The following is a 20275-nucleotide window of genomic DNA, read 5'->3' as shown; positions in this document are numbered from 1 at the left end:
GCATGCTAGTGGTGAGAAGGAAATAAATGGCCTAATAAAGACACATTCATTCTTACATGATATGGGGAGATATACTATTTAGTACTTAATGCCATTCAATAAATGTGATCTTGCCACCAGAAAGAATTCCTATAGTTCTAAAGAATGACCCATTTAATTCCTTTTCACCAGAAGATCTAGGTCCACTATTTTTAGGCCTATGCTACCACCACATATATATTATTTTTTTTCCAGCCTCTTTCATGAATGAAGATCATTAGAATGATCTACTGGCAGTGAAAGTTGGCTCCTTCAATTTCTGTGCCATTTTCTAAAACTCAGAAATTACTTGAGTGAAGGATGAACATCTTGGAACTGACTTTGGAATGAAATGAAAGAAACTGCCTCCATTTACTGAGGTGAGTTTCAGTCTCTTTTAATGAGATGGGCAATGTTTCAGTAACATGAGATACTACAGCTCTAGGGTCACATTTAGAATATGTATGATGAGAGGATCATTGAAGGGCAGTCTGCAAGTGATAAGCTGCCTACTGTAAATACACAGATATACCAGAAGACAAAAAGTTGTCTCCTTATTGAACACTGAAAATGGAGACAGATGCCACAAAGAATATAATACAAAAATCTTAGTTGCCTTAACCTCAAATTGGTTAGAATAATAAACCAAAAGGGACCTTAGAGATCATTTAATCTAATCTCCTCATTTTATAAATGAGGAAAATGGGACCCAGAAATTAAGTGACTTGCCTGAGGTCACGCAGAGGGATCAAGTATAGTTAGACCCAGGTATAGAAAGCAGGTTTCCAGATTCCCAAGACAGATGAAGGTTGTGGAGGAGGAATGAACATTTATACGGTGGATACTATGTGCCAGGCATCGTGCTAAGCATTTTACAAATATTATCTCATTAATTCTCATGACAACTCTGTGAAGTAATAACTCTGTTATCCCCATTTTACTCAGTTAAGGAAACTGAGGCAAACAGAGGCTAATCATTTGCCCAGGGTCATACACCTAGGAAAGGTCTCAGGCTGAATGGATAGATAGAAAGATAGATAGATCTATGGATGGATGGAAGGAAGGGAGGAAGGGAGGAAGGAAAGAAGGAAGGGCAAGCACTTATTAAGTGCTTCTATGTTCCAGGAACTGTGCTGTACTGGAGACACAACTACAAACAAACAAGACAAGGAGCTTATAATCTAAATGGAAAGATCTTTCTATATTCCATCTGAAGCTTGTCTTCCAGTGTGTACCATTCAGTGCTTCAGGACTTCATTGTAAAGCTACCTGCTATTACATGGAGTCTGGTATATAGTGGGACCCTATTGGAACTCTAACTACAACTGGAATTCCAGGAGCTCTAGAGGAGCCCTATAATATGGGCCCCAAAGAGAGTTCCAAGCGTTTTATGATAACATTGATATAGTTAGACACACATTTTCTGTTATAGGAAGATGCGGTCAATTAGGTTTTGTATTCTAGTTACCTGACTTTAGAAATGTGGGAAAGAGTTGACACAAAGCTATAAGTGGTCAGGTTGGGGGCATAAGGGTGGTGGTGCAGTCAGAGAGAAAAATATGACTGAGGAAGTGTGTGCCCCACTTTGAGAAAACTGATAAGTACTTGGATGAAAATAAACTGGCTTGCTAAGATACAAGAAAACAAAACACCAGATTAATTTTCTGCACTGAAAATGAATATAGAAAACTTAAAGGTGCCTAGTTTTCATATTCTTGGAACTTTGGCAAGTAAAAAAAAATCACTGCATTTTTCCTTAATTCAAGATAAAATAAATTTTCAGATGAATTTTAATAGTACACTTCTCCAAAGAGCCTTTGGCCATTTTTCCTGGGAATGAATCCCAGTTAGTTGGGAGTTTAAAATATCCCCCATTCTCTCCATGACTTCTGTAATGCCTATGAATAAGCTTGGATGTTCTTACTCCATTATAGTCTGGAACATACTGAAGTTGTTCTGTGTATGAAGATCTTTGCAGCCACCAACTATACAAACACACACACACATTTACAGAAACATAAACATGAAATACAGCTGATAAAAGATATAGATAAGTGGCCTGCATGTGTTTGTATACTAACATATACATACAGAGTTATCTGCTCCCTAGGCAGAGCCCAAGTGTGACTCTAACACATACTAGCTATGTGATCACTGAAAAGTCACTTAATCACCCAGACAACTCACTAAAACTCCAAGTTACATATCTGCAACAGTGAAGAGTTTCTCCATCGGGATGTGCACGCATGCACACACACACAGACACACACACAGACACAGACACACACACACACACCCCTACCACATCCTCCCTCCCCTCCCAACTGTGTGTGATTACTATTGTTTGGTGGCTATGAACTGAGCCACTGGGTGTGATTAAAATCACTTTCCAGCCACCTTTTATCTAAATGGATGATGAGTCATCCATTCCTCAGCTCTACTGAAACAATATGGCTAGCAGCTGCATGATAGATTAAGATGAAACATAAGGAAAAATCTCCTGGCAGTGGGAATCTTCAAACAAATACCATTATTAAAGGAAGTTACAGAATCCTCTTCTTTGTGAGTTTTAGAATGGGTTAGACTCTTTACCCTCAGGGGTTTAAATGAAGTCTTGCCCTGAAGATGGGGGAATATTAGATAATCTCTCAAGGTCTCTTCCAGTAGCTAATGACTTGGCTTTTGGAAAGGAACAACTATGTGGAAAATATCATTACTGATAACATATATGCAGCGGTAGAAGAATTGTTATTTTTAGATAGCATAGAACACAGAAATAAACATATAGTGACAGGTCGGGCAATCTCAACAGCAGACAGCCCAGCATGCAAACAGCCCAGTTCTGAGTCATTCTTAGACTGTTACCTTATTTTGTCTTGATCACTTACCTCACTGAGAGCTGTGAGGCCCACTGATATCAAGTATTAAATGAAATGCTGTAAGCCTCATTCTACAGCTAACCTCCAGCACAGACTGTTATTATCACTCACTTAGACAATGCCTAAGGTTTCACTAACATTTTTTCTTCTTGCTACTGGTTCCCATGACTCATTTTTGCAACTCTATCCTCTCCCTTTGTAATATTTGAGAGACTGGTATTCTCAGAGAAGTGGTGCCTTAATGAATAGCTCTCAAAACAAATCAAGAGAATGGGGTCCAATAAATGAATGAAATAATGGAAAGGTTGACACCAAGAGTATGCTGTTAAACTGTACTGCTGGAAGTGGAAAAAAAAAGAAAAAGGAAATTGTCTAATGTAATGTAACACACTGGCAAGGAAGGAAAAGCTATGGTGACGTCATGGCAATAGTATTGCTTTAAGAGATGTGTATTTCTTAGCTTCCTCATCTGATCCTGTAGCATGCCATTTACAAAGAAATAATCCTTCATTCAGCCCAAATCATGAAAAGCATATTACAAACAGTCAAATACTGGACTAATGAATACAAATTCATTTAAAGTATCAGGTTTGGTTTGCCTCTCCGTCAAGCATGCTCAAGAACTCCCTCTTCTTAGGGAAGTCTGAACACTCCATCACATCTTGCCTATGTAAACTTTACATGACCCATTAATTTTTTCATGGCTGAGGGTACAAATATAGTTAATGTCACAGCTACTTCCTTGCCCTTAGAAAAGTTCTGTTCTGAAAGCTCTGGAACGAACACAAATGCCTAAGAAAACAAAGCTGAACTAGTGATCCTAGGTTCTGTCCAGTCCTTTACTGCCCGTGTTGCTGGCATATCTGAGTACTTTCCATTACTTGAGGAAGAACCACCATACCTACATATTACTCAGTAAAACTTGGTTTCTAAAGGGAAACACTTTAGTTAAGTCAGATGGGAAAGAGATGGATTGAAATTTATAATAAAATGAGTTTAGGGCAAAGTTCGCAAACTGAAACCTTTTGAATAAGAAAACATTAAGTTCTGGTTCAAAGAATATACCTGAAGTGAAAGAATGAACTTGGGACCTATAAAAATGAGTTATGACAAGCCATTTGCTGAGTTATTTTATTTTATTTTTTGAAGTACATATAAGATATCTAATGAAGAAAAGGACTTATGAAACTTGACTAAGTTTCAGGAAAATTCAGAAAAAATACCATTGTGACTAAACTAAGAAATGATGACATCTGGAATGGCTTTTTCACCCTTGAAAATCTGCTATGGGTACATTGACTTTGATGAAAAAGATGGGTACTGATCATATGACTGACATTTTTTATTTTTGCAGGGGGAGGGCAATCAGGGTTAAATGACTTGGCCAGGGTCACATACCTAATAATGTCTAAGGCCAGATGACTGACATTTTAATAATAGTACTACAAATGCTAAGTCAGTTTTTTCCTCTTACGTTTTCATGCAGAACTCCTATTGCTGTGCACAGGTCAGAGTCTGTGGTCATTTATCCAGAATCAGCTCCCCTTGCAGTAAAGCACAAGCTTCACTTTTTTACAAGTAAGTCAAAGATAAAACTAACTAATTAAGATCAATTCATTGAAGAGAGGGACTAAAGTCAAGAGGAATGCATTATTAGTTATGCTAATCCAGTAGGACTAAGAATGCTTAAGTCTTTTACATGGAGGCTTCTATTTTAAACAGAACATGCAATATGACTGATTTGAAATTTATTCATTTATAAAGAGATACCAATATAAAATGTCCTCTTCTCCAGGCATAAATCCAGGATCTAATATAATATCAGTCAACATCTCTGTCCTCATATACCTAAACCAATTTTAAACTTTAAAGAGTATAAGCAGCAGTAGAATGTTTGTGAAAAATGTCCAAATATGCATAAATGTGGGTAGATATACAAACACAAACAAAACCAATGTGCATAGTTTTTAGTACATAGTAGGTATATAGGAAGAATGTATAATGAATTCATTAAATATACTCACTACTTGCTGTAGGAAAAAATCTTTTATAAAGAGATACTACCACAAAATATCCTGTTTGATGAGTGTAAATCCAAGATCTACTTTAATATTAAATAACATTTCTGATTCCCAAAATGCAAGCCAGTTTCAGGAGGATAAATAACAGGTGTGTATGTGTATATAAATATACTCTGTGTGTGCGTGGGTGTTTGAATCCACACATACACAAGACCTAGTGTCGGGTCTTATCCATTGCAGATGGTCAATAAAATATTTTAAAACGAACTTATTTAAGTTATATTAGGAAAGGAATACTTCTTATTATACGTCCTTAGTGACCAGGGTTATAGACAGCTACTTGGGCCTGGCAGGTAATACTTTTGTTGAATATGTAGTGAAGAATATTACATATTCTTTACATGTTACATGCTTTATACGCTGATCATAAAGTTTGCTTAATTGGTATTGCTGCTGCTGCTACTACTGCTGCTGCTGCTACTATTACTACTACTACTACTACTACCACCACCACTACTGTCATGTTTTGTAAAGTACTTTCCTTAGACAACTCATGAAATAGGTAATGTAGGATTCCCTCCCCCTACCCCCATTTTATAGGAGACTGATGCTCAGTGAGGTTAAGTGATTTGTCCACAGTCACATTGCTAATAAGAGGCAAGACTCAAACCCAGGTCTTATTCCAAGACTCGTGGCTCTTCCATTACATCATGTCAGGAGATCTTTGAAATACCTGAAGACTTTGATAATTTGAAAATATATACATATATAATTTTAATAAAATATGCAGTTCAAAAAACTCTGCTGGGTTTAAATAAATTGCAGAGAACAGGATAGGAAAAGATGAGGCTTGAATAATTTAAGGGAAAAAAAGATCTGAGACTATTAACTTAATATGAACCAATGGCATAATAAGTTTGTTTTAAAAGATAAGCCACAAACCCAATGAATCCTAGACAGTATTAATAAAGGACAATGTCTACCTGCCAAGAAAAATTTTTCCTGCTGTACTCTGTTGTAGTGAAAAAAAAAAACCCAAACCCTAAAACATTATGATACTTTCCTGGTGCTACATTTTAAGAGCTACAATGACAAACTAGGGTCATCTCAGTTCTAATTATAATAAAATTTTAGAATTAGCATAGGCATAAGTATGTATTACCAAGATTTTATTCTTTTATTATATCTTCATCCATTAAGATTTCTGGGTTTATGTATGTATGTATATATAACTAAGATATTAAAGAGAGTCTGACGTGGCAAAAAAACAGCTGGGGAATTATGCCTGAAGATGAAAGACTAAAGGGAAAAATAGCTATCCTCAAGTCTTTCTAGAAGGGCTGTCTAGAAGAAGAAGGAGCAGACCCATTTTACTTTGGTCCAGAAGGCAGAACTAGAACTGACAGGTGAAAGTTGAAAGGAGACAGATTTAGGCTTAACATAAGAAAGACTTTTCTAAAATCTACAGCTGTTTAATAATATTGTGAGGTATATTCTGTGGAAGGGATTTCCTTGTTACTGAATGTAAGCAGTACCTCAGTGACCATTTGTCACTAATATTATAAAACTTCCCATTAAATATAGTAGGAGAATGGATGAGACAACCCTTAAGGTCCTTGTGAATTTCAAGAACCTATGATAATTGCTCTTTGGGCCGTTCCAGTAGTAATTATCATAAGATCTTAGAATCTTCAAAGATGTAAATATGTATTATACAGACTTTATTTGAACACTTATTATCAAGACTTCTGGAAGGATTATTTCCTTTTCAGAATGAGAAAATGTAACATTAGAATTCACAAATGAAGTGCTTTGATTTTGGGATCATTCAACTACATCCTTGAATAATTTCTCAATTCTTTGAGGGAAAGATGGACTCTGACCATTTTTTAAACAAACTATCATGAATATAATTGTCAAGATAAAAAAAAAGAATTTGCTAAATATAGGAAAATTTTTGTGAAACTAACATAGGTCAATGAAGAATTTGGCCTGAAGGAGGGTCATATAAATAGAATACTACTATAATTACTTTTGCAGCAGTATTTTTAAAAATGTTATTTGGAAAGGTGAGCAATACCACATGGGAGAAGGGCTAGAGTCTGATACTGAATTTTTATTAATACTGTCCTTTCCAGAATACCTTATGAGTTCAATCTTATGACAATTTACAATAACTGTTTCTGAAATAGAGCACCTTAGTCCTGTTCATACTGTCATCACCACTCTCAATTAATTAATTAATTAATTTGTTTAAAATCATCTTTGTTCTTATTGGTTCATCATTTCTCTCAATCATCGCTGTTATCATTATTCTTAACTATCAGAATTCTCTTATGTATCCCTCCTTTTAGTAACAATCACTGTTCGTAGTACTTTGGTTCTTCCAGTGGAAGAGAGAGCTGTGATATTTCCAGGGACAGAAAAATGAAATTCTTCATTTGTTTGCAAGATGATTACTTGTCCCATCTTTCATACTCACTCTACAATCAAAATAGTCATCCTGACCATCAATTAAATTCTGCCTGAGGATCTAGTGACCATTAGCCTATGAGCATTCTAGGAGAAACTATAAGAAATTAACACTTGTTAAAAAGGTTCCTATTCTGCAGATGGAAAGTTGGCCACTTTTGCTGATCATGCTATAGAATATAAATCCTTTTGAATTTGATGCTCAAAGCAGCAAAGTGTAAATTAACTGACCACACTTTAATCCCATGTGCAGGGACAATAAAAAAGAGCCATAACCAAACCTAGAAAAGAAATGATACTGCAGTGGCACCAAATATAGTGATGTTTGTCCAAGTCTAAGTTTTCTGGACCAAGGGGAAATATTCAAGCAGAGTCTGATATGTATAGGAAGCCACTTACCCAGGGTTTGTTTGCTCCATCGTTCTGATCCAAGGCACCAGGAAGTGAACAATATTTTACATAAACACTGGGTTCTCACATAAAATTGCACAACATTGAGTTCTCACAAGACTTAATTTAAGAGGGTAGATGGATGGGCCAAATAGAGAGAAGGATAATTATGGGTATTCAGATGAAGTACTTCTGAATGGGGTAGAAAAGCTCAAAGTACAGACAGTCTAAAGGATTTCTGGCAGGACTTTCAAATCTAATATGCACAATAATTTGATATAAGTAAATTTCATTGCATTTTGTTTTTCAGTCATGTCCAATTCTTTATGACCCCGTTTTCTTGGCAAAGATACTGGAGTGATTTGTCATTTCCTTCTCCAGCTCATTTTACAGATGAGGAACTGAGGCAATTGGGGTTAAGTGACTTGCCCAGGGTCACACAGCTATTAAGTCTCTGAGTCCAGATTTGAACTGAGGAAGATGAGTCTTCCTGACTCCAGGTTGGCCTCCATACACTGCACCACCTAGCAGCCCCTAAGTATAATTCATATTTATCATATAACATAAAGTTGAGTCAGGAGGTAGGCGATCTTTTTCTAGGTAGAAGGGAAAGGAATTCTAAGAGAACAATTACAATTGGTTGATCAAACAGAAAGAAAGAAAAGAATAATAGTTATTTCATTATTTTTCAATGCATTAAAAAATTTACTAGCTAGGGTGAAGGAAAAATCTATAAATGAACTCTGCATTCAACAGTGCCAATTGTACATGTTGAAATGGATAGCTATTAAATGCATGATTTACTTATACATTAAAAGTAGGGACTTTAGATCACACTAAAAGTAGGGACTACTCTAAATTATCTTAAGAAGGAAGGCAGATACCAGTATTGAAAAGGGCAAAAGAATAATAGTATACTACCAAGTAAGGTTTTATTTTTATGAAAACTTAAGAGCTTTCTTTAACACTATTTGCAGAATGAGTATGCTCTTCTCATTCATCTTTGGCCATGGTAGCAGAATGGCAGATGAAGATACAATTTGTCACTGAATCACCTTGTGACTACACCCATGATTCTGCAGGTTCTTTAGCAGGGATGCTACTGCCCCCGTGGCCCCTCTACACTCAGGGGCAATGTGGCATGCATTAAGAAACAAAGCAAGAACCTACCTGAGAAAGCGATTGTCTGAGTCTTGCCATCTGTGTGCTATGGCCTTGACTGTGATCTTGCTCAGAGACCATCTGTTTTAGTTTTTCTTTCTCAATAGCTATGCTGTTAAAAGCCGACTTCAAAAGGGAATGCACTGATGGGGAAGGGAAATGAAAGAAAAAAATACAGTGTTTTCATAAAGTTCAGAAAATATAAATTTTTTTAGCAGTGGCTACAAATGATACATTAGGACATCTAAGGGTGTCCTATTGCTGTAGACAATACAGTAATTCTTAATTATATCAAATATTACCTGGAAATGAGATATTGCTTTCCTACTTACTATGAACCTTTTCCATTTTTTTGACTAATTAATAATATAAAATGAACACAAACTAATTAAATGTTATCTTCAAAAGTGAATGTCAGAACATCTATATTTGAGAGGAAAAAGAATAATCAATGATGCAAAAAAAGGGTTAATCAAAGAGGAAAATTTTAAAGTCTAGCATCATATAAACTAAAAAAAGGGCTGAGTAATAACACAGTGATCAACTCTAATACGTAGAAATTATTTGTGAGTAGGAAGGGGTGGAAGAAATAAAGCTTTCACTGCACTATCTATGATTTGTTATATGGATTTTTATCAGCAATTATTGCCCAAAGTCAGTCCATTAATTAGTCAATAAGCATTAAATGCCTACTACATGCCAAGTGTTGTGCTAAGCATTGGGGATACAAAGAAAGTTAAAAAAGTCCCTCCTTTCAAGGAGTCTAATGGGGGAGACACATACAAATTACATACAAAAGTGATGTATAGAGATCAAATGGGAGACAATAGAGAGAAGACGTTAACATGGAGGAAAGGCTTTTCATATTGGAGAAGGCTTCTTGTAGATGATGGAATTTTAGCTGGGACTTGAAGAAAGTCAGGAGGCAGAGATGAGAGTATTCCAGGCATGGGGAACAGACACTGAAAATACTTAACAGTCTGGAGATGGAGTGTCTCATGTGAGGACCAGCAAAGGAAGCCGGTGTCACTGGACGGTCCAGAGGGGAGTATGTTATAAGTGGGAAGACATTTGCAGTGGTTCTGTCTCAGGCAGGAGAAGAAAATCAACCCATGCCTTGCATAAGTGATCTAGGACAGTTGGTCTAGAACTGATCTAGAGAGGCTTGGTGAATGGAGTGCTTGTTTTAAAGCAAAGCAAAGCAAAAAAAAAAAAAAATTAAAAAGGAATAGTAAAATCTATGGATTTCATTGATTTTGAAAAACCAATTGTTGAGGATTTCTGTCCCTTGTGAAATCTTCTTCAGACTCTGAAACTGTGTCCACTGATAACCAAAATAGCATGTTCATTTAATTTGCTTGAGAATTCTCAAATACTTATTTTTTTAAATAAAGTAGTACTTAAGCAATTTGCTCATAAAAAAGATGTTCCTAATTTTAATAATGTGTTAAACCTAAGGCTATAGTGTGTTGTGGAAATGAAGTATAAAAACAAAAGAATGCCATTAAAAAAAATGGCAACAGCATCTTCTCATCTCTAGCATTGGTATTTTGCATCTGTTCAGAGAGGTCTATTCCAGGGGTGATAAATGTCAGGTGAAGAAATAAATGGTGTAGGCCTCTATCCAAGAAGCAGCCTTAAAATCAAATTTCCCCCATTTATTTTTTTAAGTGCTTATTTCTAGAGAATTCACCTAATCATCATGAGAATGTCTTACTTTCTAGGAAGGATGATTTATAGACTCACACCTGTGCCCTAGAAAGAAAATGTGTCGTTTCAATAGAGGCTTTGGAATTCTATTGAAACTGGGATTTACTAAGAAAGCCAGGATTTCAAGGAACTAGACAAAGCTTACTCAGAGCTATAATCACCTATCATTCTCCCTTAGCTGTTGGCAAGATTCGTCAACACGTACTCTCTTGAAGCAATATTTCCAGGCATACCTGGGCTGCAAAAGGCAAAACACCGAATGATTGGGCAGTCAATCCATGCCACCACCACAAGGAAAAAACAGTACAGCAGAAAGGGAACAACACATTTAAGCCTCCAAAAGAAAAGTGCCTGGTTGGAGGTTTTAGCACGAGGGTCAACCCTGGGCCAAGTTGTGAAGTCAGCAAATTTGCTCCCATTTCTGTGCTAATTCCCAACCTCTGAAAGAATTCTTCTCTACTCTTCACACTCCAGCTCAGCCTTCTGACCTCGCCCTTGGATAGCCAGGGTCTGCATCTTTGGCATTGCACCTAGGCCTACCTCGCCTAACACTGCCTCATGCTTTCACATTGCACTGGCTACGGCTCGGCCTGAGAGAAGGATAGTGAAAGGAAGTGATCTGGAGAGTTAACTCACAATTGGATGTTACTGATGACACCTTCATGATGTTCCTCTAGGGAGAACTTGTGTTTTTAAAGGAGGATGGTTGGATGTCAGCAGCCCTGTCTCCAAAGGAATGAACCTCTATAATGATTCATTTGTGCAATGGAAATATTACAAAACTACGGATGTATGAGATTTGAAGTATCTTACACATAACCTCAATCCTATTAATGATGTAATTGATTATTTACAGACTTATAAAATGCTCGATACAGCAACTAAGAGTATTTTGTATTTGATAGGCATTTGCTACAAATGAGATGTTATTTGTAAAATGTTTAGCACAGAGCCTGGCACTTAATAAATGTTAATTACCTTCTCTTACCACTTCCTAGGTGCTTGTTGAATTGAATGGTATCTAGAAGGAACCTTAGTATTGTATATGGAATTATAGGTGAATTGTATATTAATTTGTTGTTCAGTCCTGTCTACCTTGTCATGACTCTGTTTGGGGTTTTCTTGGCAAAGATAGTGGAGTAGTTTGCCATTTCCTTCTCCATTTCAGTTTACAGATAAAGAAACTGAGGCAAACAGGGGTAAGTGACTTGCCCAGGGTCACACAGCTGGTAAGTATCTGAGGTCAAATCTGAACTCAGGTCTTCCTAACTTTAGGCCCAGCTCTCTATCCACTGTGCCACCCAACTGCTCTGTCTATAAATTATATTTTTTTAATTAGATTTTTCTTTTTGCTTTTTTTTGGAGGGGGGAAGGTAGGGCAATTGGGGTCAAGTGACTTGCCCAAGGTCACACAGCTAGTTTTGTGTTAAGTGTCTGAGGCCGGATTTCTGTATATAAATTATTACCTAATAAATAGCAACAGAGAGCAGCCCTTTTATTATACAGATGAAAAAATCGAGGCCAAGAGAACTGAAGTTAACTCTTCAAGTTCTCACAGGTTCTAAGAGGCAGAGGTTGGATGAACCCAGATCTTTGACTCCAAACCATAAATGAAAGACACTGAAATCAGTCAGATACTGATTTTAAAGTCTCTATTGGACTTCCCATATTAACACTTGGTTCAGTCAAAACTGAAACATTTTACATTCATATTCCTGGGTCCATTTTCTTTAGTGCTTTCCCCCCCTAACAGATCTTCCTATGTTTTGGATAGGGTTCTAAACCACGTCATTAAGGCATTTGTCCCATAAAGATGAAATAAAGACAAAACAAATATTGTGGTTTTTCACTGTGTATGAAAAATATCTCAAACTAATATAATACAACTATAAGAAAAATATATTTTCAGCACAAGATGACTTCATCAAATATATTCCTTAGAAGTAGAATATTAGTAGAATGAAATGTACTACACACACTGTAGGCAGATACATGTAACTACACATACATGTGGTTTCTGACATGTCCATAGGGAAAAGGCATAAAAATAAAATGTCATTTTGTAAAACAACTAATTAATGTAGCCAACATTCCTGCCTGAGATAAAAAGAGAAAATGGCATATTTTTAATGGCAGAGAGGGGGACTTTTACTGTCAGAAATATGAATTAATTGCCTTTGCCATTTGTGGTCCTTAAATGTGTGCTTCTATATTAGTACTGTTAATGTATATGTACCTACATTTGCCACTTCTTCCCAGTGTAATTATCAAAGAGTATAATCAAAGTTTGTGGAAATTTTCTGGCATTACTCTTCATGTTATGCCATTTCAATAAATGCTTTTGCTTTGAAAAACAAAAGAGAGAAAGAAAAAAGAGATAGAGAGCAAAGGAGCAATGGAGAAAAAGAGAGAGAAAAGAGAAAAGAAAGAATGGAGAGGGAGAGGAAGGGAGGGAGAGAGAGACAGACAGAGAGAAAATGGCCAACCCTAACCAAGGAAAAGTGCTCTTTTGGGGAAGGTATATTACAAATCTGCAGGTTACCTTTCTGAGCAATGAGACAAAATTCTTCTTGAAGCTTTGTGTAATCTGTGGAAGTTTCCAGGGGGTCAGTCAGGTGGCTTGGGGGAGTCTGAAATTCAATATCTGCACAAAGGTTGGGGTTGGAGGAATGCAGCCGAACAGGGGACATTGTTGCACTGAAAGGAACCTGCATAGAGAATTCAAGAATTAGGAACGATGCACATCTCATCACACTATCTTCTGACATGTATCAGATTGGATGTTTTTGCACTCTCTACAAAATACAAGCATCTTTTTGGATGGCAGACTCTGAAGACAATTGTACTCTTCAATTTTAAGGGTCACGGTACTTTCATGGATTCTGTTTCCACTACACCTCAGCATTTTAAAAACTATTAGATGGAAAATGAAGAGTGACTGTTGGCTGACAGCTAAGAAGAGGAATATGAGCACTGATTATCATTCACGGTGCGATGCATGGAATCGAGTCAAGGGCATTTGGCCAAAAGCTGAGTAAAGGAAATATAACACACCAGACCTTTACTTTTAAAATCTGAATTAACAGTCACAACATCAGGTTATTATATGTGCTTGTTTCTCTTTAGGCCTTGAGAGAGGCCCCTATACCAAACTGGCTTGTAGGCTTAGGAACACATTAGCCATCTCCAAAGTACTTGCATTATAATGGTAAGACCAAAAGAAAAAAAAATTATTATCATTGTCCATTGTTTGTGAACAATATCCCAAACTTATATAATACAACTGCAAAGAAAAATTTCAAAAAAAATGATTTCATCAAACATATTACACATGAATAGAACGAAATGCAATGCATTTAATTATACACACTATAGCCACACATATATTACTATACATACATAGAGTTGCACATTGCAATAGATTTTTCCCAAGGGCTAGCAGTGCTTCCATAAACAGACTGCCTCCTTGAGTTTACTGTCTCTTGGGCTGAGCAAAAGCATACTTCCCCTTCCTGTCATTCCAGATGCCAATACTGTTGACTGAAGAGAAGCTTCCTCATACTTCCTAAAAATAAATCAAAACCTTTTGGAAGGTTGAACCGCATACGTCTCTTTTCACCATATTATCTGTCAGTCTCTGCCTGACTCTAATTGGACAAAGGTCTCCAAGAGTTAGATTCTTATTTTTCACACAGAATTTCTTTAAATATTAAAAGGGAAGATTATTCACAATGGACTTCCATCAATGGTCTGCCAAAACTAACTTCTATTTTTCTCTCACTTTGTTTACATTTCCATTTAGAATCTAAAAAAAAAGGTTTCTCTGTTCCCTAGTTTTTCAAAAAAGATGTTAAATGTTAGCCTGATGATACCTGTTGTTTATCCTTCAGTCTGGAAGAAGACCAGTGACATCATGGGTGATGTCTTGACTTGCAGGTGAATATTACTGGGAAGAGAAGGTTTTGGATTTGTGACTTCATTGGATTAGGGCACTCTCCAAGTGTCTCTCCTGATGCAGATGTTCAATTCATTTGCAATTTATAGTCTCAAAGAATTGACTGGGAGTGCTTAGGGGTTAACTGACTTTCCCTCATCACATAGATAACCTATGTTGGAGGTAGGACTTGAACCAGGGCATGTATGATGCTTAAGCCAGCATTCTATACACCATACTACTTCTTATCTTCATTATATGTAAATATAATTTCTTTATTAACAAGTCAGACAGTTTTTCAGAATTATTTTCTGACCTCTTAGAAGTACACAGTGTGCTGAAAGATAATGAAGGAAGAACATGTATTTCAAAAGGATATAAAATTGAAGTTTGCATTTTATACCAATTATGTTTTCTTTCTGCACAGTCATTTGAATTTTCTTAGTTTACTCATGTAAAATTTACAATGTAAATTTTAAGTAAAATAATTAAATTAATATGGAATATATTTTAATTTATAATTTATGTAAATTTAATTCTGTATTCGTAAATGTAAAATTTATACACCCTTTTTTAAATTAAGGCACACTGTCAGAACTACTTTCTTATCATCTACCTTACCTATTTACAAGCTTCACAGAATCAGAGAATTAGGAGATGCTTCAGTCATTATGGAGTCCATCCTGTACCTGGCACCGGGACAAGGAGTCATCAAGCGGCCATTCAGCCTTTGTCTTAAGATCTCCAATAAGGCAGGGCCTACTACCTTAGGAGGCAGGCACGGCTCACTCCATTGGGGAACAGCTCTAATTGTTAGGGAGCTTTCTCCTGACATCAGGTTTAACTATATGTCTTTCCAACCTCCACCCTTGTTCCTAGTTCTATCTTCCCAGGCGAGAAAAGAACAAAACAACTCTTCTTACACAGGAAAACTTTTTAAGTACCAGAAGGCAGCTGGAAGGTCGCTCCCGAGTCTCTCTTTTCCAGGCTAAGCACGGTTAGCACCTGAAACCAATCCTGATTTTTTTTGCTATTTTTTGCTCTTCTAGCTGTTCTCTACTCTCCAGTTCATGAATGTCTTTCCTAAACTGCGGTGTCCAGAATTTACTGATCTGATCAGGGAAAAAATACAATATTTATGCGGAACACAACTATCTGTGTACACACAGATGCATACATCTGTGTGTATATGTACACACACATATTTAAGTATAAATTATACCTACACAGATAAAATTAAATTTCATTTAATTACAGTGTTCGAGTATCCCTTTCAAGGTGAACTCATTTAGAGGGATCCTATTACTGACGAACTCAAAATGACTGTCATTTCGTTATAACAACATTGATTTCAAAAGTATTCATTTTAATCTGTTCAAGCATTTACAAAACAGTGAAAAATGTTGTCTGTCCTCTTACAATGTCCAAGAAATTGTTTAATAATGAAATACAAGTTTTATTCAACTCAACTAAAAACTCAGATATGATACAGGAGACCATTATTCAATAGTTTAATTAATTAATCATCCTCTTAATATCTGAACCTTTTTTTATTAATGCCAAAGGTCTTCCATACAAAAAAACTTTCTATAGGACTAGCAACCGCCTTGTCAACTCAATGTGTTATGACGATCAAAAGCCACAAATAAGGGAATTAACCTCTAGAATATACTTAATAAAATTGTTATAAATTCAGTAAATAAATTTAGTACTTTATATAATCTGGGAAAGTGGAAGGTTTCTGCTCCCTTGGTAAAAGAAATATCCTTCTTTATACTTCATGCCATAAACAGCTTTTGTATTAGTTAAACTATTCAATTTATACTCACAATCTACTCCCACATAGTTTAAGAACTTACATCTTAGCTCATTGTCCTAAAACCTCTAGATCCTATTTTAAATTTGAGTTTAGAAAGTTTCTCTCCTTCAATATATTTACAGCTTTTTATCTTGGACTTCTCTAGATCTCATTTTAGCATATCTTCTTAAAAAATAAAACTTGTTAATAAATTGCCTAGAAAAATGTCTTTTATTTTTGCTTTTTTATCCTTTTTATATTTTACCTCAATTTCTTTCACATAAAATGTTTTTTCCCTTTAATAAGGAGAAATTGAAAAATTATGTTTATGAAAAAAACTCAAAGGCAGGAGACACAAAAGAAAAAGCATGAGATTTGGACACTGAGACCCCCAGTTTGAACACAGGCTCTCCAACCTTCTATTTGTATCAAGTCCTATAACCTCACTTGACTTCAGTTTCCTCATCTTTAAAATGAGGCTATTGGAGTAAGCAACCTCTAAAAGACCTTTCAAAATCAATGATGCTAATTCTTTCATCCAATTTAGAGTTCCCATCTGAATTCGTCTTCTCTCTTTCTCTCTTTTTCACAGATGTTTCAAATAGCCTTACCATAATTAAAACAAAGAGAAAACAAAAACAAAAACCAACTAGACAGATCCTAGCAAAACAGAGTTCAAATAGAAAAGTTTTTGAAAACAATGTTATAGAAAACAATAATGTAATTTGAGGAAATGCCATTGGGGAAGGGCTGACATTCAAGTCTGCTTTTCCCTCCTAGATCTGGAGGTGGGATAATAGCATTCTCCATAACACGCATGCACATACATGTGGCATACAAGGCACACAAGAGGACAGACAGTGGAAGGTCATGCCATACTTATGCTGAAGAAAAAGAATGAGTTAAGGCTGACTCTATCACATAAAGGTGGAAAGGGCAACTTCAGCGTATTACAGTTTTATACTTTGTTTATACAATTTCCCATCCTTATAAAACTATCCCTTGAGTTTTAAATCCACTCACTGTTGTAGCCACTGCTGCTGCTAGCCTCTGCCGGCGCCGTGTGGTGCTGAATTGGCCCTTCGGAGGTGGCCCTTCCTGACAGCGAATGGAAGAAGAGAAGGGAGGAGATAACAAGGAATGGGAAAGGAGATGATGGGATATGGGAGGATGAAAGATGATCAGACAAGGGAGAGGGAGAGTCTTTAACTGAATTTTACTTTCACCAATCCTTAACATTAAGAAGAGCTTGGCAGCATCCATGCTGGTGAGGATAACTCGCTTATTCTCACTGCAAGATGCCCTAAATGTCTCATTTATTTGCTGAATAAACCCCTTCTCTCACCCTAGGATTTGAAGCATTATGAATTGATGTGTAAACTCTGAGATTAAACAAAAAAATTAAAAATAAATTTGAGTGTTACTTTCATTCCTTAATGTGATGTTATATGATGTTAGAAGGTAAAGATGCTATGAAGTACCTGAAGTTTCAATGGAGTTGTTTTTAAAATCACACAACCTTAGATCAATAACTGACTATAGTCTATCATGAATGGTCTCCTAGGAGCCTAAAGCATCTTAGAAAGTTGGGAATGAGAAGATAAAAGGACTAGTCAAGAAAGATTCTTATTTCCTTTCTTACTACCTAAAAATATCCAAAACTTAGAATGAGATTTTCTGAAGTAGTAGTAGTTTTTCTAGGAAGAATAGGACAGATCCTGCAACATAATAAAACCCTTAGATACCCTCATAAGATGAAGAAATTTCTACATTAAGGGAAAAATTGATACATCCAAAGATTTTTCAGGGCACAGAGCCACATTGTGAACTCTTCTCCATATCAATAATTATAGTTGTAGAAATCCTAAAAGATTTCACTTGTGGGGTGATCATTCCTTTCCCACTTTCTACTTTGACCAGAAGTTGAACCCCTAATTACCTATGGCCCTTCCCAGCTATGAGAACTAATTTCATTCTGAATTTAAATAAGCTCACTTTTTGGAGTGATCTGACAGATCATCTTCTCTGGGTTTTTAACAGAAAAAAAATATCAACCAAATTTATTTTATGCTATTTATTGTGATTATAGAATTAAAAAATGACTATTAAAAAGTAATTTGAACCAAATCCTTTCCCTTTCTCAAAAAATTCCTATTTAGAAGTAGCTAGGTGGCAGTGCCAGCCCCAGAGTCTGGAGGACCTGGGATTGGTTCCAGCCTCAGATACTTAACAACCACACACAAAAAAACCTGCCTGTGTAAACTTGGGCAAGTTACTTAACCCCAATTGCTTTAGAAAAAAAATTCCTATTTATGCCCATGTATGTGTGTATGCACACATATATAATTACATGTATGTATATATACACACGTATATAGTTACATCCACACAAAATAATTTATTCTTCATATAAACTTCTTAATCTAGAATTTCCTCATACTTAAAGTATCAAAAAGTAGCAGAGAACTTATTCTGACCTTATTCTGACAGTGTGATTTAAGCATCTATAAGATACAGAGGAGCTACAAATGCATCATTCATATCCAATCATTCAACTTCTACTGCTCATGGGCTCCTTCCATCACAACAGCATCCCTTTCCCAGTTACCTACCACATCTTGGTGTCTAGCATTCAATTCATATTGCTAAAGTGTCAAAAATTATCAACTCTATTTCACACTGGAGTTTTCTTCCAGGTCCTGTATTTCTGTGAAACTATTTAAAATATCTACAAATTACAATTGTATGACAGTCTTGAGGTTTCATTAAAACAAGAAGTTAACTGTGGGAGACAGGAAGTATTTCTCTGAAACACTCACTCCCACGGGACTTCCTAGGACAAATTCTGCTTTTCCACTGACTCATGCATGCTCAGAACCACAGGGGGCCAGACTCCAAATGGCTTCTTGAAGAAATATCTATATTCACATACATAACCTTAACCAAAGAAGCCCCCTCCATTGAAGTAATTAGCATAATTTGACCCATTTAGAGAAGAGCACAATCACCTAAATCACCCATGCACACATTACATTCAAGTCCACATTGGCCCAAGTCTATTAATTTGAAATATAATGACATGCTTCATTAATTCACTCAAAAAGGCTCCTGCCATAGCTGTGCTAAATGTAGTCCATTATAAATAAAGAACTTGAATATCCAGATGACCCTCAAAAAATAAACCCCAACAAACAATCGTGGGAGATGGAGGCTGTGATGTGAACTACAGAATTATCTCAAACTAATGGATTTATGGAATAACATTAACCAATGTGACCTTGAAAGATAAAGGCCAGAATTTTAATGCTAAGATGGGGAAAAGGTGATAGAGACAGATTTCTCAATTCCTGATTTTTACAACAGTTAATTAACACTGCATGATTTCATATCAGCCTTCATGGAAAAAACAGGTGAAGCAGAGTAGGGACAAATAAATGTATGCCTTTCTAGCAAACCACAAACTCAAATTTCTGAAAATCTGTATCTAACAAAACAAAAAAATGACTCAACTTTCGTCATTTCATGTCCTTAATCCCATCCTTTTCCCATTTCCCAACTCACCCCTTCCACAATACAATTTATATGGCCAAGAAGTAAGAATAGATCCCTTGTAGATACCAATGAGAATATCATGGCACTGTGGAAAGGTACCCAATTCAGCAGTATTCCTCCTTTAAGATATACTAGGTTTTACCATTCAGAGTAGAATGATAGATTATTAGCTAAATGCCCCTCTTTTTGATTCTACCCAAAGAGTAAAATAAAGCTCTCACATTAAAACCTACATAATCTATCCAATACCTTCCCCCCCTACATTTTTTGGTTACTGGAATGAAATTCTTTCACCATTCCTCTTAAGGACTACTTGACTAATTTTCAGCAACTTCTACTC

The 20275-nt window shown here is 36.1% G+C and overlaps 1 protein-coding gene and 1 long non-coding RNA gene across 3 annotated transcripts in view; one reads left to right on the top strand and one right to left on the bottom strand.

Annotated features, from left to right (window-relative positions):
* The window catches only part of LOC138146542 (uncharacterized), an 83833-nt gene extending 78810 nt beyond the window's left edge, over window positions 1–5023 (top strand). Inside the window, exon 4 of the long non-coding RNA XR_011164519.1 lies at window positions 4384–5023. This is a non-coding gene — a long non-coding RNA (uncharacterized lncRNA). The remainder of the gene's footprint in view (window positions 1–4383) is intronic.
* The window catches only part of OSBPL6 (oxysterol binding protein like 6), a 276138-nt gene that overhangs the window by 44602 nt on the left and 211261 nt on the right, over window positions 1–20275 (bottom strand). The window contains exons 10-12 of one of the 2 annotated variants that reach the window (XM_069068488.1): window positions 17407–17481; window positions 13194–13359; window positions 8951–9084 (exon numbers count right to left, since the gene is read on the bottom strand). In XM_069068488.1, coding sequence (XP_068924589.1) covers window positions 8951–9084; window positions 13194–13359; window positions 17407–17481 — 375 coding nt within the window. The remainder of the gene's footprint in view (window positions 1–8950; window positions 9085–13193; window positions 13360–17406; window positions 17482–20275) is intronic. The other variant, XM_069068487.1, reaches the window with a different exon arrangement.

Source organism: Petaurus breviceps, unplaced genomic scaffold (assembly GCF_028583685.1).
Source record: "Petaurus breviceps papuanus isolate PSGF00001 unplaced genomic scaffold, PetGlider_PUasm1.0 90763, whole genome shotgun sequence".
Taxonomy (NCBI): domain Eukaryota; kingdom Metazoa; phylum Chordata; class Mammalia; order Diprotodontia; family Petauridae; genus Petaurus; species Petaurus breviceps.
Note: the sequence above shows the minus strand (reverse complement) of the source record. Positions and strands in the feature narration are given on the sequence as shown.